At 43.9% G+C, this 22646-nt stretch overlaps 1 protein-coding gene across 2 annotated transcripts in view; it reads right to left on the bottom strand.

The window, feature by feature from the left end:
- CYP27A1 (cytochrome P450 family 27 subfamily A member 1) overlaps positions 1–22410 on the bottom strand; it is a 30804-nt gene extending 8394 nt beyond the window's left edge. The window contains exons 1-2 of one of the 2 annotated variants that reach the window (XM_081051408.1): positions 22049–22410; positions 21493–21934 (exon numbers count right to left, since the gene is read on the bottom strand). In XM_081051408.1, coding sequence (XP_080907534.1) covers positions 21493–21762 — 270 coding nt within the window. In that variant the 5' untranslated portion in view covers positions 21763–21934; positions 22049–22410. The remainder of the gene's footprint in view (positions 1–21492; positions 21935–22048) is intronic. The other variant, XM_081051409.1, reaches the window with a different exon arrangement.
- Between the last annotated feature and the right edge of the window lie 236 nt (positions 22411–22646).

The following is a 22646-nucleotide window of genomic DNA, read 5'->3' as shown; positions in this document are numbered from 1 at the left end:
ACAGCAGCATGATATACGAAGTTTAACATTACGGCAATTTCGTGGATGAGGAAACTGAGGCCCAAAGAGATGGCACAGGTCACTTTACTGGGAAGTGGTTAGAGTCACAGTTCAAACTCAGACCACCTGCCTGGAGGCCATGCTTTCTACCACTTCCTCTGCCGATCCTCGAGAAAACTGACTATGTCTTACTAGAAACAAACTTGGGCCCTTTGAAACTATGTTCTATTTAAATACAACTGTGCAGGAACTCAGGGTGTTTCATGGCACTGTTGATTTGGGGGCTGGATGATTCTTTGTTGTGGGGAACGTCCTATGCATAGTAGGGTGTTTACCAGCATCCCTGGTCTTTACCCACTAGCACCTCACTCCCCCCCCCCCGCCCCCGAGTTGTGACAACCACAAATTTATCCAGCCATTTCCAAAATATCCCCATGGGGGTAAAATCACCCCAGGCTGAGAACCTCTGCAATAAGTCTAACCTCTTAATAGGTCTCTTAATTGTGTAATTTTAGAGGACTCTTTTTAAGAAATAATATCTCATTTTGAAGAAACATTTATCTGAAGTTTGGTTTCTTTTCCTTCTGTTAAGTTCGAGTAAAATTAATTACATGTCACATTTTTTACTAAAAATGCTAACAGGGGTTATCTCTGAGTCACAGTTTACAAATAGTTTATTTTCTTCTTTGATTTGTTTTTCAAAATTTCTACCATGATCTTGGAATCAAAAAACAAAAATGTCATATTTCAAAAGACTAGATCAATAACCATTTACTCGGGTACTAGCTTCTTGCCTGGAATCCGAAGTCTCTGGTACCACTTCCCGCCTGTCAGCTTGGAGGTTTCTGGGACATTTCCCCCTTCGCCTAGGTCATGCTTTCTTCCCTTTTCCTTTGTATTCCTCTTCTCAGTTAGTTTACTTGGTGGAACCTAACAAGGATCTATTTATGTAAGAACTTATTTTAGAAAGACACTGGGATACTTGCTGAGAGATATGTGCTGTGTCTGTACGCCTACCATTAGGCCGTAACCTGAGCCAGTTAGTAAGCCCCAAGGTTCCCAGATAGGTCCTGTCTATGCACCACTTCGCAGAACACAGCTCCCTAAGGATACTCTCCAGGATGAATAGGAGAGCTGTCCTTAGTCAGGTGAAGCACCAGTGAGGGAGAGTGTTAAACTCATTCATTAAAAAATATGATGGTGGGGCCAGCCCGGTGGCTCAGGTGGTTAGAGCTCCGTGCTCCTAACTCCGAAGGCTGTCGGTTCGATTCCCACATGGGCCAGTGGGCTCTCAACCACAAGGTTGCTGGTTCAACTCCTTGAGTCCCGCAAGAGATGGTGGGCAGCGCCCCCTGCAACTAAGATTGAACACAGCACCTTGAGCTGAGTTGCCTCCGGGATGGCTCAGTTAGTTGGAGCAAGTCCTCTCAACCACAATGTTGCCAGTTCAATCTCCCGCAAGGGATGGTGGGCTGCGCCCCCTGCAACTAGCAACGGCAACTGGACCTGGAGCTGAGCTGCGCCCTCCACAACTAAGACTGAAAGGACAACTTGAAGCTGAATGGCACCCTCCACAACTAAGATTGAAAGGACAACAACTTGACTTGGGGAAAAAAAGTCCTGGAAGTACACACTGTTCCCCAATAAAGTCCTGTACCCCACCCCTAATAAAAAATATGATGGAAGTGTTTACTGATACAGAAAAAAATTCATATTTGTTTTTTAGTAAATGACCAGTTACAAAAGAGAATATATGGTATGCTTTCATTTTTAAAAACATATATATGTAGATGACACATGGAGAGTGTGGAAATCTATTCCCCAAGGACAAGCCCGCAGGGACAATGCTTCCTTACCCCCAAGACCATGTGTATTTTTATGGACTCATTTCACAAATGTGTATCAAGCAGCTATGTATACAAGGCATTTTGACATGGGCAGGATGCTAGGAGTATGGAAGATCTGGGTTTTCTTTTTGTGTCTTTACATTTGCTGATTTCTCAACAATAAACACGTATGACATCTGCAAGTTATTTCAACTAAGTCAAAATGACACTTTCTCATAAATGTGGTATGTAAGCACAAATAATTAGCATGTAACTCATATTTATGCGATTTTTTAAAAACAAGGGTATTTTTATAGGAAAAAAAAGTGTCCGTCTCCTTGTCATATGTTTTTATCTCAGCTCAGTCATCCACAGCTGGCAGTTCAGTTGAGGGGTCAGGGAATAGTTGGCAGTAGATTTTGTTCTAGGTCCAGCCCAACACTAACAGCCTTTGTCACTCTGTTGGGTAATAGCTCTGCCATGGCACCTTCCCAACCTGCATGTATCCATATCCACAAAGGCTTGAAGCCAGCCTTCCCTGAGTCTGCAAGCTTAACACCCTAGGTCCTCCCCAGAACGCTATTAGACTGGATGCCTGCACGGAGCTGCCTTGAAGTCACCTTGCACTCGCCTCCCTACGTCCCCTAGGAGGTTGTCATGCATCAGTTTCTCATGCTTTGTGGGTTCTGATGGAACGTGGGTTTTCTGCCCCAACCCCATCAGAAAAGAGCTGCAGAATATAAAACGGTCTCACTGCAGCCTAGAAAGGGCTCCTCAACAATGGAGTACCCCACAACTTGCATTGCAGTTATCTGGCCCTTTTTGTTTCGGGTTGTCCTTTTGCGTGGGTGAGCTAAAGATCCGGTGGAACTGGCGCCTTTGGCTTATTCTTCTTTCAATCTCTATACACATAATAAACTGTCTAAATCTAAATATGGCATTGTGGCTTTTCAGGGAGAATCCGTTAGACCTTGACTTTGCCTTGTCTAATGGGTGAACTTGACACATTTGGTGTTCATCAAGGGGACTGGTAACGTTCCAATGCTCGTTTAGAGACCTGGGCCATGTGTCCGGGTAGGAGATAAATCAATTACCCGTGATCTAGTAGCATGTGATGTGGCCAAGTGTGTGTGTGTGTGTGGGGGGGAGGTCTTCCCACTGGGGGTTGTGCAGGTCAGGTTAGGAGCAATACGACTGGCAGTGCAGTGGGGTCGGGATCTTCCTACAGTCCTATCTATTTTGTCTATAAGTGGCCACTGAAAACTGAAAGTAAGTGCAAAGCTGTGCTTTCTGGTGGAGCTCCCCTGCCTCCCCTCCCCAAGCCTGCATTCCCTGAGCTTCCAGGCACCAGGAATTCCTGAAGTGCCTGTGTTAAACCCTTTGGTCTATGTTTGGGGCAAGAATTGCAGTGAGGAGAGAACAAAAGGGAAAGTGATTCTGGGAGTGAGAAGCCTGAGTCCATCTCTCCTACATATTGTTGCAAAAATGTGAACCCAGTAATGAAATGTTTAATTGTGCGCATTCCTAAAGTGTTAGGAAAATTCCTCTGATGGCCACAGTTTTCACTGTACGATGATGTGTTGATTAGCAAGGAGTGACTGGTAAGCCCCAAGGTGGTCAGCTGGTCGAGCGGTTTCTAGAGACAATGTTGTGGAGTGACAACACTGAACCCTCTGGCAGGCAAAGAAAAACTGCTGTCTTTTACCAGTTACAAAGCAGTATGTTCCTGATGTAAGTGTTGCTCCCTGCTCCTGAAGACTGACTCCATGGGGCTTTTAACTCCTTCCTCCCCAAAGCTGATAAGGTCACAAGATCCTTTTGGAAAAGACAACAAGACCCCACAAGCGACTATCGAGGTAAGTAAGGAACAGAATCCTGGCAGGCAGTAGCAGATGGGGTTGCTGACGTGTTTAGTGACAAGGGGAAAAGGGTCTTTGACCATTGTTCTTGAGACCCCTGCTGAGTTAGCTGTATTGGTGTTTAGAGTCAAAGGGGAGAGGGTCCCATAACGTTTTTAAAAAGTGTTTTGTGGTTGTTCCTTACTCTTCTGCATTGCCAGAAAATTGAAACCACTTTGCTTGGACAAGTGGCTGTGACCATAGATAAAATATTTCCTGGTCATCAAGGGCAGTCAGTTCCTTGGAGATATACTGAGGTCCCTTCTTATAAGGAGCAGGAAAGGAGACATTAGAGATAGGTATGGGCAGAAACCTAATGAGACACTAGAAGTGAGGCTACACCAGCTGGCTGATAAGAAAGCCACACCAGCTCTGCTGGACGAGAACGAATGGAAATCAGTTCGTTACCAAAAGACCAGCCACGAACAGCTTAGCTGATGAATGAGCTCGGAGGAAGAACAGACCTGGACCGACCCTCCCCTGACAGCCCTCATAAGAAACCAACTTTGCCCACACCTTGATTTGGGGCCTCCGGTACTGTGACAGAATGCATGTCTGTGGTTTAAGCCACTCAGTTTGTGGCACTTTGTTATGGCAGCCCTGGCACACTAACACAGGGGCAGAGTGTAGGAATATAGGCATCCAGAATGTAGGACCATGTGGACCTGGGTAGTATGCCAGGGAGTCTCCAAATTGGAGATTGATGGTTTGCCCGTGAGGAAAATTCTCTCTCGCTAGCGGGCATGACAGGGCCACAAAACTGAAAGGTCCAGGTTGTAATGGAGAATCCCCAGTCAGCTTTGGCATTTACTGTGGACAAAAAGGAGGGCCAAGAGGAGTCAGACCCCCTTGTTGGGGTCTGGCAGCTGGGATGGTGTTGATTCAATGCCTTCACACCACCCAGCTTTCATCCCTTCAAGAACACACAGGATGAGGGGACGCCCAAATCCCTCTTGCCCTAAGGAGGGCCAGGGTGCTTATGCACTGGCCAAAGTGTGCTGGGGACTTGATGGCAACCAAGGTCGTCAAACCTTTTCAACATTGTTTCATTATAACGTTGATTAAATGCCGTAGGAACTTAACTCTTGTTAATATCAATCAGCCCATAGTAAAATTGGTTTCATTTATGAGTTATTTCGCTTAAAATCTGAGAACCTGGCAGCACATTTAGTGGGGACTTACTGCATGTATACAGACAGATTTATTTTAAGGAATTGGGTTCATGCAATTGTAGGCGCTGGCAAGTCTGAAATTTGTAGGGAAATTCCAGCAGGAGTCAATGTTGTACTCTTGAGTCTGAAGGCAATCTAGGCAATTCCTTTCTCTTCTGAAGACTTTCGGCTTTTCACTTAAAGCCTTCAACTGATTGGATGAGGCCCACCCATATTATGGAGGGTAAACTGTTTTACTCAATGTCTACCTTCACAATAACATCTCGACTGATGTTTGACCAAACATCGTAGCCCAGCCAAGTTGACATATAAAAGGTTCACAGTAGACGAGCCTTCTCGAGCCAATACACACTCAAGTGGTTGTAATGGATACTGCTGAATGTATTGTGGGAATAGATGTGCTAAGTACATGAAATTCTTGATTGTAAAGGACGTTCCCAATGCAGAAATGCCACATTTAGAACGGTGCTAGTGGGTTGAGTTGACCACCAGGAGTCTACCCTGTTCTCTCAGCTCAGCCACTGGCTATCAATAAAGTAGTATAGGATTTCAGGGAAAGGGAAGGGGTAGAAGGGAAGAATACTGTCTTAATCAAAGAACTAGTACAGACAGATGTGCTTAAGAAAACTATCCAACAGGGAGGAGCCAAGATGGCAGAGTTACATAAACCCTGTGCTTGCCTCTTCCCAAGACCACATTAAAATTACAACTAAATTATAGAACAATCAACCTGGAGAATCACCTGAAGTCTAGCTGAACAGAAGTTTTATAACTAAAGATATAAAGAAGAAGCCACATCAAGACTGAAAGTAAAAAAAAAAAAAAAAGAAAGAAAAAGAAAAAGAAAACTATCTAACGGTCCAGACTTTCCTTCTACTTGGGCCAATGAGCGCTCACGAGGCTTTTGAGCTACTATCCATGACTAACAATTCTGCAGACTGGAGCCTGTAGCAAAAATATGCAGCCATTTAGATAATGGTTCTCTAGGGTTTTGGGTATGACGTGTGCCTGATATCACCCCCTAGAATTCCCCATTTGAGAGTGCTGGTGGACACTGGGAGACTGCCAAACAAAATGTTACCATACTGTTATATCCCTATCGTGAGATGGGTCATAAATGAGAACATTAACAAAGTGGGATTTGCCTAATAGGCAATATGTGGAAGTGGTATTTCCAGGAAAAGAAGCAAACTAAGCATGAAGGTGTGGTTGTCCTCCAGAAGTGCTGAGTCTATGCCACCACCTCGAGTTTCTTGGGAGGTTCGGTATACTGAGGTTCTCGACAAAGCGAGGGTACACTGAGGACTTGGTTCATGCATTAATCAAATTCAAGGCCATGGGTGTACTGAACTGCTGCTGTGCAACCCCAAAGAAAACTGTCTACACTGTGCATGGAAAAGAGAAGTCTGTCCAACAGGCAGAGGTGCGAGCTGTGAACTGTAGTCCTTGCCCTGGAAAAGACCTCCCAAGTTGCCTCTTGTTGCATTTTTACTGATTCATGGTGGTGTGGGCTGGTGCCCGGCAGCAGGAGGCTAGATGGTCAACTCTTAGCCTCTTTAGGGATGAACATTATGGCAGCAGATCATAAAAGAGCCACACCCCGTTTGTGACCCAGGTGGATGTCCATGGAAAAGGTCTCCTTGGATGAACATCAATGGAATCAACGAGTTGATGAGACCTGTGGTAGCCACGTAAGGACCATGGCCACCTGGATACACCATTTCACAGTGCATGGTAATCCATCCATAGTTCAAGACTGGGCCCCCCAAACAAATGACTACAGCACATGAAGCCAAGGAAGCCTGGCGAATATGCCCGACTGCCAGCTACACAGTACAGTGGTAAAGGAAACTTTGAGGCACACAGTGAGGGGTACCAGGCCTGGCAAATAGACTATATAGGTCCCCACCATCCTTTCAAGGGTACTTATTGACTGCAGTAGACAGCTTTTCAAGGTATGGCACTGCCACCTCCATCCACACAGCAGATGGGAGGGAGCTCACTATTCAAAGACCCTTCCTCACATGAACTGTGCTACATGTTCCGATTCCCTCAAAGCATCCAATCACACAGTGGTGCTACCTTTGCAGTAAAAAGTACCCAGCAGTGGGCAGCTCCGTGGGACATTCGCTGGCCCTTTCATACCCCGGATCATCCACAGGCAGCAGGAGCCACTGAAAGATGGAATGGACTTTTAAAGGAGAAACTGAAAAAGATAAGCGGACAACCAAGGCTCTGCTCCCAGTAGGCACATTCTTCAGAAAGTTAGCTTGGACTACAAATGTGGCAACTCACCAGAAGGGCCATTCACCATTTAAACAGAATTTTCCATTATGAGTTGGGGAGGTGGGAAGAAGGCCAGATAGGCTGTAAGAGAACCAAACCACTTCATTCACTCTTCTCATTCTATCACACCTACCTCTTCTTCCCACAGCTACCCCTTGGGAAATGAGGCAGTTGGAATTTGCAAGTAGCAAGAAGAATCAGGGCGTTAACTACTTTAATGTGGTGCTTCTTTTGCCACTGGCTGTGCTTGCTGCTCTGGGGCAATCATGGATATGGATGATCATGAATATGAGGTGACAACTCCTAAAATAGTCCTGGCATGGCCCACATGTCAGGGGGTGGGAGACAGACTAGCACGGCATGAGGCATACGAGAAAGAAACCGCTGAGACACCTCGGGGAAACCCAGGCTCCTAGGAGGGTAAGACACAGGAGGCCTGGGACATGGAGTGAAGTAATCGCTGGCCGGACAGAGGTAACATTTCTACATGGTTGTGGAAAGAGAGGGACACCTCTGGCTTATGGGTCATCAGCGGTCAACCCTGATTGGTTAGCGGTGAAGGGAGGGACTATTAATCTCTTTTTCTCAGTGCTTGTCTACAGGGCATCTGGCCGATTTGACACAGACTGCTCTCGCCCTCCCTCAATGGGACGTGACTGCTGGCCAAAGAGAATGTGAATCTAAACACTCTTAGAAACTTCCCAAGAACCTCCACTAAAGATGACAGAACAAGATGAACATTGTGAATGCACGTTGGGTCTCTTTAGCCTCATCCTGTCCCTTTTGGCCTTTTTTGCTCATTTGTCACAGGTTGTTCTAAATTCTTCAGCACGGGTGGAAACAAGCAATCATACTGCCAGGACTTCTGAGGGCCAGTTAAGGGGAAGTGTGTGTGGCACCTCTAGTTGCCCTCCCAAGGGGGAGCATGGCTGCAGCCTATACCCCAAACAGGTCTAATCAACCTACAGTGGATCATGGTTATGGTGACTCATGTGTTGTTGCCTAAAACCAACAGAACAGATTTGGCATGAGATCCTACCATGAAAACATGAATATTGATTTGATGGGCCCCTGAGAATTTTGAGCTGGATACATGAAAGGTCAGGGTGGAGCTGCAGGGCTACTTTGCACATATCCACACGTGCAAAGATTCGAGCCACACCTCCAGAGCTCAAAACTTAAGAGTTTTGGTAAACTCGGGTAGCCACTATGGAAAACAGTATAGAGGTTCCTCAAAAATTAAAAATAGAACCACCATATGACTCAGAAATTTCACTTCCAGGTATTTATCTGAAGAAAATGAAACCACTAATTCGAAAAGATATCCATACCCCTATATTCACTGCAGCATTGTTTACAATAGCCAACATATGGAAGCAACCTGAGTGCCCATCCACAGATGACTGGATAAAGATGCGGTACGTAGTTACAATGCATCATTACTCAGCACTAACTAGGAATGACATCTTGCCATTTGCAACAATATGGATGGACCTAGAGAATATTATGCAAAATGAAATAAGTCGGACAGAGAAGACAAATACTGTACGACTTCACTTACATACAAAATATAGAAAAACAAAACAAATGAACAAACAATATGAAACAGAAACAAATTCACAGATAGAGAGAACCAACCGATGGTTGCCAGAGGGTGAGGGGAATGGGCGGAAAAGGGGAAGGGAATTAGAAGTACAAACTACCAGTTATAAAATGAATCACAGGGAGGTAACGTACAGCGTAGGGAATATAGCCATTAATATTGTAATAATTATGTACGGTGCCAGGTGGTTGCTTGACTTATTGGCAGTCACTTAGTAAGGTGTATAAGTGTTGAATCACAAGATAATGATACTATTAGTTGATCCCAAAGGCTCACTGTGGCTAGCCCACGCCAAGGTCGATAACCCAAGGTAGCCCATTAGGGCCATTACCTAAACTCTAGCTATATTGCCTGGAGTACACTAGTCTACCTCCAAGGCAAGGGGTGGTAACCTAGGGTGTGCAGACAGGCTGGGGGTGGCGTGGGGTGGAGAGCTGAAATCCCATGCAATAGGTTGTGTATAAACTCATATTTTGCTGTAGCGAAGTGCCACAGCTTTCAGATTTTCAAAAGGTTGGGAACCGAAACAAATTTAGGCATCTTAGCTTTGGGTTGTGATAAAGATTCTCTCCTGAACAACATTCTAGCCCGGATCCTCTCAGCCCTCTTCTCCACTAGGCTTCCACCTTGACCTGTAGACTTGCACACTAACCGTTTCTAACAGCTCCGGGTCACATCCCTAGGATGACCTTCACTCCTAGGATGAAGCCCCCTTTAAAGGGCCTGCCTGAGGAGACTCAAGGCTGCCAAAAGAATTTCCTGTCTGTTCCAGACAACACCGGAAGATTGGGCCCCGTTTCCCAGTCTCTGTGGGAGGGGAGGGGCCTAACTTCAATAAGATTAGCACCATTTAGCAAACACAAATGAGAGTCACATGGACCAACCCCCCACTTCCTGCTTTTTGTAATTTTTCACTTCCCTGACTCTCCCCCAGCTGCTCCCCTTCCCCATTCCCTCATGCTCCGTTGAAAACGTCCAGTCACCTCTGCACAAATTGGAATGGAGTTCATCTCTTTGCCCTGCTGTCACTCACTACTGAATAAAAGCTGTTTTCACCACTTTAATGTCCAGCTGTACTTATCTTTGATATTTGTGTGTGCCTTGAAAAGTCAGAAAGTAATGCTAAGGCCCAAAATGGAAACAACCCACATATCTATCAACAGATGAATGAATGACCAAAGTGTGGTGTGGCCATAAAAAGGAACACAGTAGTGACACGTGCTACGACATGGATACACCTTGCAAACATCAGGCTCAGTGAAAGAAGTCGTTCCCAACAGACCACATATCGAATGAGTCCATTTATATGAAATGTCCATAGTAGGCACATCCATAGAGACAGAAAGTAGATTAGTGGTTGCCAAGGGGCTGATAAGAGAGGTCAACGGCATCGGGAATATAGTCATTACACAGGGAGGGGCGGTGGGGGCGGCGACTGTTAAAAGAGTACAAGGTTTCTTTCTGGGGTGATGAAAATAGTCTAACATTGACGTGGTGATGGTTGCATAATTCTGTGAATCTACTAAAAACCATTTAATTAATTGTTCAATGGGTGAATCGTATAGTATGTAACTATGTCTCAATAAAACTGTTACGAGAAAAAAAGAACATTAAAATCCTCCAAAATCTCCCCCCAACACTGCCTGGCACTGTTCCATCTCCTACGTAGTGACCTGTTTAGTTTACTGGTAGTGGGCTCCGTCAGCAGACTGTCAGCACAGCAAAACAACACTAAAACCGCACGTCAATTGCCCTGAGGACAAAAGTGAACTCACAAATACCAAGTCCTGTTTTGCCAGTGTCAACAAATCTGTCTCTAAAAGCTGGCAGCCATCAGTGGGATAAAGAGGAGAGATGTAACTGCAGACATAGGCCACTCTTTTGCCTCCATTGGCAGATGCCAGAAAGAAGGCCCATTCAGGGTCACAGGTGAAGAGAAGTCCAGCTGGGACAGCCATATCTTGGTGCTGTCAAAGTGCTGTCAGAGGTTTAGCCTCAACCCCTCACACAAGTGGAATTCACATTTCCAAGTGACAGAAGGTGCTAAATAATTAACAGCATTCTCAGGTTTTCTTTGCTCTAAATTTTGCCTTGAACGATCTCCTCCAAGATCAGACCATGCCAGCGGCACCATGGAGACTCAACGTGAACAAAATTACTTGTATTTTTATTATTTTAATATGAATCATTATATTTTAATCTGAATAATGAAAGATAACATTATAAACACCCAGGTATACACCCTCCAAAATTAACATTTGTCATATTTGCTTCGTATCTTTTTAAACATGAAAACATTTCAGATACAAATTTCCCTTCTTATCCTATTCTTTGCCCTCCCTCCACAAAGCAACTACTATGCTGAATTTGAAGTGTATCCTTTCTGTCAATGTTTATGTATTTTACTACATCTATGCATCCAGAAAGCTTATAGAATTTTTGTGTGGTTTTTATTTTATAGAAATAGTCTTCTACCGTACATACCATTCTATATTCAACTTTGTTTCTGAGTTTTATATTGATACATAAAAGGCTTGTGCATTCATTATGACTGTTGTATAGTGTTCCATTGTAAGAATATGCCACAATTTATATATCCTGTTGATGGGCATTTAACAGGTTTCTGAAATTTTTATTTTACAGAGCTGCAAAAAACATGTTTGTGCATGAGTGCAGCCATTACTTCAATAATTAAAGAATGTCTGTTTTCGTACAAGAAGGCAGAACTGTCCTAAGTTTCCAGATAGTTGGACACTAAGAATTTCCTTCTGATTTTGCACTCTAGAGAAACAATGGGCTGAAGGTAGAGAAAGATCCAAGAGTGATCCAAGAAAAAAGTCTTTGCCTGGGATGCCCTAGTATCCCGAGCATCGCTTTGCCTACAACATGGTCTGGGCGGGAGTAGAACAATGAGGGTATTCCAAGAACAAGGAGAGGATGATCAGAACAGATGCAGAGCTAAAAAGAGGATATAGATACAGAGGTGAACGTGAAAAGTAAGGACCCAGAGCCAGACAGAAGTATAAGAGAAAGGGCGCTCAGAAGACCTCAAAATATTATGTTGGGCCAGGAGGCACTTGGTCAGACATCTTTTCATCTCTTGTTCTCCATTCTTTTGCTATTGAATATGCCTGGGCAGGGTGAAGCCAGAAGAAAATCTGGTGGAGGGCAATAGCAGTCCTGCAACAAAAAGTGAGTCTTGCTCCTAATGCTCAACTCCAGACTCCAAAACCCTCACACAGAGGCATCATTACCAATTTCTTGTGTGTCCTCCAGAGATATTTTATGGACATACAAACACATAAATGCATATATACCTCACACTCTTTTTTATCCACAAATGATGGCATATTGTATAGTTTTGCTCCTCACTTTCTTCCCATCTCTTGGCAAGCGATTTATATTGAAACATATAGATCTGCCCTTATTCTTTTTAATGGTTACACAAAATTCCATTATATAAATGTAGTATAATTGATTCAATTAGTCTTCTACTAGGACATGTAAGTCATTCTAATCTTTCCCAATCAGAAATATTGCTACCTTGAATAAGCTGGAGTATCTCTTTATTTGTAAGATAAAAATTCTGGTAGTACAGTTGATAAATTAGTATGATTCACTTTTTTGACCGTAACACTTAGTTTCTAATTTCCCATCCCTGAGGCTTAAAGGCAGTACACCTAATTCTGCTCTAGCCTCAAGGCTACAATGTCTGCCAGATGAGACTGAAAAACACCTAAGCCAAGTCAGGGTAACTGGAGAATAATCTCTGGAAGGCTTGATGGTAAAGTGAGTACTGGGCAAGAAAACCCATCTAATCAATGGTATTAGCCAAACTGAAGAAAGAATGTATTAACAGAATATGAGCAGCCATTACAAAATCCAGAAGAGAGGAGCCAAACAGCAAGAATTTGACAGCATTTATCTCTCAAGAGAGAGACACTTAGTCTAATGGACAGGCACCAGAGAAGCATTTTCAACCAGGTTTCTCCAAGGCCTGGATGAAATTTCCTCCCATACAATTATATTCCTTAAGTTCTGGGGTCCCTGCACACCAGCAGTCCACTAAGATAGTTACTGATTTCTCTCCCCTGGTATCCATATCCTAGGAAGAGGATGAGGTGGATTAAAGATAGCCACAGATTCTTGACACCACCTTTATTAAGAGATGAGGTCTACCTCTTCTCCTTCAGAATCTGGGTGGGCTCTGTAACAGCTTTGATGGCTACAATACCGTGGAAAAGATGCTGTGCCAGTTTCCAGGCCTGGGCCTTAAGCAACGCACAACGTCCACTTTCTGTCTCTTGGAACATTCACTCTGAGGGAAGCTGCCACTTCTGGAAGAAGTCTATCCAGAGACCACCAGGCTGTGAGGAAGCCCAAGAGAGCCACATGGAGAGAGCAAGAGAGATACTCAGCTGTTCTGGCCAAACCAGCGTAGGCACTAAACATGCAATTAAAGGAGCCATCTTGGAAATTTCAGGCCTGGCAGAGGTGACATGAAGAAAAACTGAGGAAGCCAGCCAAAAGCCAGCCCCCAAGGCCCTGACGTGTGGCCCCAATTCAGCCATCCTAGCAATGTTCAGCTATTTGAACTGAAACCCCACTCATTGTGAAGCAGAGAAGAGCCATTTCTGATGAGCACAGCCCAAATTCTTGACCCACAAAATTATAAGTATAGCACAATGTTGTTTTAAGCCACTATGTTTCGGGCTAGTTTGTTATGCAGAAATAGATATAACTAGAAAAGGGAGTTTCTATGTGATGGAATATTATGGTCCCTGGGAGGACTAACTTCCTCAGCAAAGAAACACATGGGCACTCCAGTCTCTGTGGGTTTGGCCAGTGTGGGTCAGTCCTCAATAGTCTCTCCATGTGGAAAGTGCTAACATTTAGTTTCTGAACTTGGAAAGCTAAGACCTGAAGGGTTACGTTTCATCAATCTGCCCACCTCCCTCACTGTCTCTTTTTTCCTCCATCTTCTGTCAAACAACCCAGATGAGGGAGTTGAGAAGAGTCTCACAAAGAAGGTTACCACCAGATATAGCCACTGCTCAGTGCCATTCACAGCCCTTTGGCTGGTATGTGGAATGTATTCACTTATCAAACAGTACTGAGCACTTCCTCTGTGCCCAGGGCTGTGCCTGTCACTGGGGAGGGCACAGAGGTGGGAGAGACACAGGCCCAGCCCTCACAGCTTCTAAGCCATGTAAACAGATGATGATAAGAAACATGTGCACCCCAATATATAAAGGAAATCTTAAGAGACATAAAGGGAGAAATAGAGGGCCATACAATGATAGTAGGCGACTTTAATACTCCACTTTCATGAACGACTAGATCACCCAGGCAGAAAATCAATAAGGAAACATTGGCCTTAAAGAACACATTAGACCAGATGGACTTCACAGATAGAGAGAGATAATCTATAGATCTAGCTCTATACATATTGAACATTGCCAAAGCGACAGAACACACATTCCTCTCATGTGCACATGGAACATTCTCCACGACAGATCATAAATAAATTTAAGACTGAAAATCATAACAAGCATCTATACCCCCAAAATGGTATGAAACCAGACATCAATTATAAGAAGAAAACTGGGAAAGTCACAATATGTGGAGATGAAACAACATGCTACTGAACAACCACTTGGTCAAAGGAAAAACTAAAAGAGACATCAAATCAATACCTAAAGACAAATGAAAATGGAAATACAACAGACCAAAACTTAAAGGGAGGAGCGCTGGGGAAAAGGAGGCTGGGGTCTCAAATGTGCACGTGAGGAGTTGAAAGCTGATTCCGCAGGCCCTGTGGAGATTCCTGAGCAGGAGAGCAGTAGAACCAAACGTGCCTTTGGGACGCTGACACGGCAGTAGCGCATGAGTAGACCATAGGGCAGATGGCGCAGCAAGAGACACCAAGCAGGAGTGCCCAGGCACCATTCCTTCCCAGGGACACGACGGGCTGTGCATGCTGCCAGCCGGCTGCGGAAAAGCAAGGAGGCTGACCTGGTCGTGGAGCTGGAGCTGCTGGAGCTGCTGGAGCTGGAAACGATATCCTCTGCGTTGGGCAGAACAAAGCCTGCCAGGTTCAGAAGGTCACGGATCATCTGGCCTTTGATGCTGATGTCCAGTGGAGAGTTGGAATGGAGGCTTTGGGGAAAGGATGCAAAGAGTGGTAAAAGCCAAAGCTTATGGGATTCAGCAAAGCAGTCCTACGAGGGAAGTTCATAGCAATAAGTGCCTACATTGAGACACAAGAATGATTTCAAATAAACAAGGCAACTTTATATCTCAAGGAACTAGACAAAAGGAGAACTAACCCAAAAGTCAGTAGAAAGAAAGAAATAACGGAGATCAAAGTGGAAACGATTGAAATGGAGAAGGAAAAGACAATAGAAAAGATCAACGAAACTAGGAGCTGTTTTTTTAAAAAAAAGATAAACAAAATCTACACCCCTTTAGTTAGATTCACCAAGAAAAAAAGATAAGAGGACCCTTATAACTAAAATGAGAAATGAAAGAGATGTTACAACTGGTATCCCAGAAACACAAAGGATCATCAGAGACTACCACAAACAAGTACACATCAACAACTTGGACAACCTACAAGAAATGGGTAAATTCATAGAAATATACAAACTACCAAGACTGAATAATGAAGAAGAGAAAATGTGAACAGACCAATTACTAGGAAGGAGATTTAAGCAGTAATCAAAAACCTCCCAACAAACAAAAGCTGAGGGCCAGACGGCTTCACTGGTGAACTCTGCCAAACATTTAAAGAAAGATTAATATCAATCCTTCTCAAATTCTTCCAAAAAGTAGAGGAAACACTTCCAAACTCATTTTACAAGGCAAGCATTTTCCTGATACTAAAACCAAAAAGGACACTACTAGAAAAACACAACAAAAAACTACAGGCCAGTATTCCTGACAAACGTAGATGCGAAAATCCTCAACAAAATATTAGCAAACCAAATTCAGCAATACATTAAAGGGATCCTATACCATGGTCAAGTGGGATTTATTCCAGGGATGTCAGGATAGTTGAAAATTTGCAAATCATTAATCAATGTTATACAATACATTAACAAAATGAAGGATAAAAATCACACGATCATCTCAATAAAAAGCATTTCACAAAGTTCAACATACATTTATGATAAAACTCTCATAAAAGCGGCTATAGAGGGAGACTATCTCAACATAATAAAGGCCATATATGACAAACCCCCACCTAACATCACAGTCTACAATGAAAAGCTGAAGCCTTTCCTTAAAGATCAGGAACAAAACAAGGGTGCCAACTCTCACCACTTTTAATCAACATCGTATTGGAAATCCTAGCCAGAACAATTAGGCAAGAAAAAGAAATGGATGGCATCCAAATCAGAAAGGAAATAGTAAAACTGTCACTATTTGCAGATGACATGATATTATATATAGAAAACTCTAAAGATTCCACCAAAAAAATTATTAAAAGAAATGAATTCAGTAAAGTTGCAGGATATAAAATCAACATGTAAAAATCAGTTGTGTTTCTATACACTAATAATGATCTATCACAAAGAGTAATTGAGAAAACAATCACATTTACAATTGCATAAAAGAATAAAATATCTAGGAGTAAATTTAACCAGGGAGGTGAAAGACCTGTGCACTGAAAACTATGACATTGAAGAAAAAGATTGAAGAAAACACAAATAAAAGGAAAGATATTCTATGTTGATGGATTGGAAGAATTAATATGACTAAAATGTTCATACTGCCCAAAGCAACCTACAGATTCAATGCAAACCCTATTAAAATGCCAATGGCATTTTTCACAGAACTAGAATAAACAATTCTAAAATTTATATGGAACTACAAAAGATCCTGAATAGCCAAAGCCATCTTGAGAAAGAAGAACAAAGCTGGAGGCATCATGCTTCCTTATTTTAAACTATATCACAAAGATATACTAATCAAAAAAGCATGGTATTGGCATAAAAACCAGACACATAGATCAATGGAGCAGAATAGAGAGCCCGGAAATAAACCCAGGCATATATGGTCAATTAATTTACAACAAAGGAACCAAGAACAGACAATCGGAAAAGCACAGTCTCTTCAATACATGGCGTTGGGACAACTGGACAGCCACATGAAAAGAACTACTAGCATATGTTATACACAAAAATTAACTCAAAATGATTAAAGACTTGAACATAAGACCTGAAACCATAAAACTTCTAGAAGAAAACAGAGGTGGTAAGCTTCTTGATATCATTCTTGGCTGTGATTTTTTTGGATTTGACACCAAAAGCAAGGGCAACATAAGCAAAAATAAACAAGTGGGACCACATCAAACTAAAAAGCTTCTGCACAGCAAAAGAAACCATCAACAAAGTGAAAAGGCAACCTACTGAATGGGAATGGGAGAAAATAATTGCAAATCAAATATCTGACAAGGATTAATGTCCAAAATACATAAAGTAATCATACAACTCAATAGCAAAAAAAAAAAAAAACCTGATTAAAAAAGGGCAGAGGATCTGAATAGACATTTCCCCAAAGATACACAGATGGCCAACAGGTACATGAAAAGGTGCTCAATAATATCACTGATCCTCAAAGAAGTGCAAATCAAAACCATGATGAGGTATCACCTCACACCTGTTAGAATGGCCATCATCAAAAAGACAAGAAATAAGAAGTGTTGACAAGGGATGGAGAAAAGGGAACCTTATGCACTGTTGGTGGGACTAAATTGGTGCAGTCTCTATGGAAAACAGTATGGAGGTTCCCTCAAAAATTAAAAATAGGACTATGATATGATCCAGCAACCTACTTCTGGGTATATATTCAAAGAAAACAAAACCACTAACTAGAAAAGATATATGCACTCCAATGTTCAATGCAGCATTGTTCACAACAGCCGAGACATGGAAGTAACCTAAGTGTCCATCAACAGATGACTGGATAAAGAAAATGTCATATATATATATATATATATATATATATATATATATATATATACACACACACACACACACACACACACACACACACACACATATATAGTGATCACACAATACAGTGAATATTTAAATAAAAAAATGTGTTACAGTAAAAGACACATGGCCATTAATCCCCCTCAAAATACTCCCCCTCACTTTGAACACACTTATTCCATCATTCTTGCCACTTTCTGAAGCAGTTCTGGACATCCTCTTTCGTGAGCGTTTTTACTTCATCCCGCATCATGACAACGCTCGCTCTGTGTCACACATCACTTCTGGTACAAGGCAATTTCTGTCAAATAAAAACATTACAGTGCGTCCTCATCCACCTTATTCACCAGATTTAACACTGTGCGACTTCTGGCTCTTCCCCAAAGTCAAAATGACCATGAAAGGTAAACATTTTGAATCAATCGAGGCAGCCACGACAGTGCAGCTAAAGACATGAACGAAGACTTCTAGAACTGTTTCAGAAAGTGGCAAGAACGATGGGATAGTGTGTTTGAAGCGAGAAGGAGTATTTTGAGGGGGATTAATGGCAATGTGTCTTTTACTGTATTAATTTTTTAAATTTAAACATTCACCGTATTGTTTGATCATTATATATATATAATATATATATGCACAATGGAATATTATTCAGCCATAAAAATAAGGAAATCTTGCCCTTTACAACCATATGGATTGACCTTGAGAGCATTATGCTAACTGAAATAAGCTACACAGAGAAAGACAAATACCAAATGATCTCACTTCTATGTTGAATTTAAAAACAAAACAAACAAACGAATAAAACTGAACTCAGATACATAGAACAGAGTGATAGTTGCCAGAGGCAGGGGGTGGGTGGTAGGCAAAATGAGTGAAGGTGGTCAAAAGGTACAAAATTCCAGTTATAAAATAAATAAGTCTTGGGGATGTAATGTACACGATAGTGACTATAATTAATCATACTGTATTATATATTTGAAAGATGCTAAGAGAGATCTTAAAAGTTCTATCACAAGTGAAACAATTTGTAACTATGAAAAAAAAAAGAAACATAATACAAGAAATGACAAGTATGTGCATAGGGCATTGGGGGGGCCCAAGAGGGGCCACCAATCCAGGCAGTCCACAAATAGCTACAGATTAGATAGCTGATCTCATCATTCATAGGGGTGACATCTCTGAAAGATATCAATTTAGTATCAATTTGCGTATAAATTTAACATATATGCATATATTCATATTTAATTTTTCTAGCTCTCTTGACATTATTTTGGTTAGGAAAGAGAAGGGAACTGGCATTTATGGGTCAGCATGATTTTTCACATATCCCAATTCCCACTCTCCCCTTTTAAGTCCTAAATGCTTCCCTAAGCTGATTTGATTATTTTTATGTGGGACATGCCGTTTTGGACAACTGAGAATGCAGGGAGCATTATGATCAGCTGCCCTTATATCAATTCCACTCCTCCCCTTTGTGCAGTAGCCACTTGGTTTGGGGGGGGGGGCCCAACCCCAGCTTTAAGGGTGAGCCTGCATGGGACTAAGCTAATTAGAATATGCCTGTGGCCACGATGATGGGTTCAGGGACAGGCACTTAACTCAGGCCAGTCAACTAACTTCCACAAGACAGCAGAGCCGAGCGAACTGCAGAAAAACAAAACTGTAGCTTTGATGAGCTCATGACTCTCTAGAGCAAACTATACCCAAAGGGCACCAACAATTAGACTTTTTGGTTATATGAACCAATAAAGCTGCTTTATAGTTTAAGCTAGTGTGAGTGGCAACCAAATGAGTCTGAACTGACAAAAAGTGGGTCACTGGAATGCATCCTCTTCCTCAGTGGGAGTATTAACAGGGTTTTAAAGATGTGCAGCACTCCACACTTTAGTGACATCCCAGCAACATGTAGTGGGTGGGAAGGGTAACAGATTTCCCATGGGACAGCCCAGGATCATGTGACTCCAGATCTTTGGGATATAAGGGATGGGGTCAGGGGGCTCCCCTAAATCTTAGCCTTGGCCTCTCCTTTAAAGGCCACATACATACTCTTGGCTTTCTCCTGCTTCTTCCTCCCTGTCCTAGGGCCATCTAAAATTTCTTTGGTAGTTACTGCTCTAGAGAAAATCTTGAGCAAAACCTTCCAGTAAACTCCCCCTGAGAAATGATGAGAAATCCTTAGTCCCCACCCTTGGAGCATTCACGGGGCCTCTGAAATTTCTACAGGTCAAATCAAGCAGAGGAAGTTTACAGGACTCTGGTTTCTTAGCTTACTTAGCTTCTTAGAGCTCAGCCCAAAGGGAGTAATTTTTTTAACCATCCCTGGGTGCCTTGGGATCTGTCCACCGAGTCTTGGAAACATAAGCTCAACAGGGAAGTTCCCAGGGGATATGGCGTCCATCTGGGCAGGTGAAGAGAAACTGTGGTCAGTTTAGACCTTCAAACCCTCAGTCATTTTCTCCCTCATCCTCAACTCCCACTCCAGCTTTCTCTAGAGGGTGGCACAGATACTGCCCCACCTGAACCCTCATCACCTGTGGCCCTCTCGCCCTGTCCTGTCCAATCTACCCTACCGCATACATCAGAACTTGGATAGTGTCCCTTGGAAGCCATCTTCACTCCATGCCTGCTCAAGAGCCCATCACGGCCCCTCCGAGGAGATGGGGTTCCTGGTCTGGCCTGCAAAGCCCTCCTTAAAGTCCCAGCCGCTCCTTCTTCTGGACTACTGCCCAGCACAGCCACTGGTAACCAGTCTGTTCACCAGCCCAGGCCAGGACTTGGAAAAAAAGGATGACCAAATAGGAGATGGACTAACTCCATAAAAGAAGGCACAGGGCCGCAGGCAGGTACCTACAGGAGCTGAGCAGGGCTGTGAGGACATTGTATAGAGTCACCAGGAGTTGGCGCCAACTCAATGGCATGTAACACACACCTCCCTCTTTCCCAAAGGAGTATATAAACCCTGCGAGGCTGTTGGCCTCATCTCACTGAATCCCAACACTTGGAAAAATGTCTGGGGCACAGTGAGTGCATTCACTTGCTTCCTTTCCTAAAACCTCTCCAATTTAACCAACGTTGGGTTTTCCTGTCTCTGTGCATTGACCGTGGGCTATCTATCATCCATTCATCCCGACCTCATCAGTGTTCCACTGGATAAACCCTTCTTACTGGAAATGGATTTCTTAATAACAAAAGTCTACATTTTCCTTAATGTCTATGATTTTGCCTTTACTTCCTGAGAAGTGACATCTTTTTTCCCCTAAGACAATACTTACGTTGCTAATTGCTAAACCTCTTTAATCCTCCGGAAGCCATTTCCTTTGGAAGAAGTCTACGGTAGCCAATAACACCACAGAAGTAAATAGTGGTTTTATAACATCTGGCAGTTTACACATGTGTCATTCTGTTACTAAGACAGTTTCCCCCTCTCTCAAGCTCTGTTCACGGTAAACCTCCCAAGTCACCTCCTCCCTGACGCCCTCCTGATTCTTACCACTCCTCAATCTGCTCATTTCAGTTCAAAGGGCTGTGCCGTTGCCCACAACCCCTACAGATTTCCAGTTTATGACCATAGCCCCAGTCGGTCCCGAGCTAAGTTCCCATGTTCTTCACTTTTTGTCCATCATCTCCCCACCCCCAGCTTCTCTGACCCGGTGTGCACCCGCATTCTCCAGTCGCGAGACATCCCCGACCCCCAAGCTCGATTACCTGGAGCTGGTGCAGGTGCAGGACGTAACCTTGCACTAACAGCTGGAATAAGAAACGCAGCTGCCCTGGTCCGGGAAGCTCTTCCAGGCTCCGCAGCCTCCGGTCGCCAGGCCCGGTTCCGGGAGCCTCGGCTGCCTCGGCCGCCGGGAGGGCGCTGGGGATGGAGGCCTTGGCTCTGGCCGCGTGTGGGCCGAGGCCAAGTCGGGTCGCCCGCGTCCCCAGCAGCGCCCACCGCAGCCTCGCGCAGCCCAGCGCGGCCATGCGATCCATACAGCTCGCGCAGCTGAGCCTTGGGATCCGGGGAGCAGAGCCTGGAACCCGCGCAGACAGATCGGGAGGGGCGGGTTCAAGGGCTCCGGTCGCCCGGGGTGGGCCGGGCGAAGGAAGGCCAGGCCCCTCACTGCTCTTTCTGCTCGCGGTCGTTAATCCTTCCGAACAGGACCTACGGACACACAGAAGCCGCCTTCCAACTGGGTGCCTCCGGCCGGGGACGGACCAGCCAACGCAAAGGCAGAGGATGCACGAGGGGACCTCGGGGGACCCCGAGAGCGCTGACCGCGGCCGCCTCTTCCGCGACGCCCCACCTCGCACTTCCGAGAACTCTCAGGAACTTCAAGTTCGCTGGGTCCGAACTCCGGGCAGCAGGACAAAAAAGTCCTCGGAAGTCCCGGAGGGTTCCAAGGCCAGGAGGCCCCACCCAGAGAGGCCAGCCCTCGCTTGACCTGCGGGTTCGCCACCCCAGGAATCCGCTGCTGAGATTAAACTGGCCGCAGGTTTTTCCTAAAGCCTCCCCCGCCCCCCACCGGAGCCTGAGTGCTGAGAGAAGAGGGAGAGAAACAAAACAAAACAAAACAAAACCAAAACAAAACCAAAACAAAAGGCTCAGTGTCCGAGGTCATCTGATTCCTGGAGGGGGAAGCCAAACAAATTTAAATATCAGCGTTTTCTAATGCAATTCCACCAGCTTCCCCGCCCCCTCCCCACCCTCCCACCGCCCCAGTCCCCAGTATGCTAAGGCAGGGCTTTTCAAACTGTAAGTCGAGACCAGATTTAGTAAGTGCGACCAAAAACTTTTTTTAATAAGATGAAAAAGAATCAAATAGTACAGAAAACATTGCAAGAATTATTTCATGAATTCTTTGTTTCATGTATAT

This window comes from Rhinolophus hipposideros, assembly GCF_964194185.1.
Source record: "Rhinolophus hipposideros genome assembly, chromosome: 6".
NCBI lineage: Eukaryota > Metazoa > Chordata > Mammalia > Chiroptera > Rhinolophidae > Rhinolophus > Rhinolophus hipposideros.
Note: the sequence above shows the minus strand (reverse complement) of the source record. Positions and strands in the feature narration are given on the sequence as shown.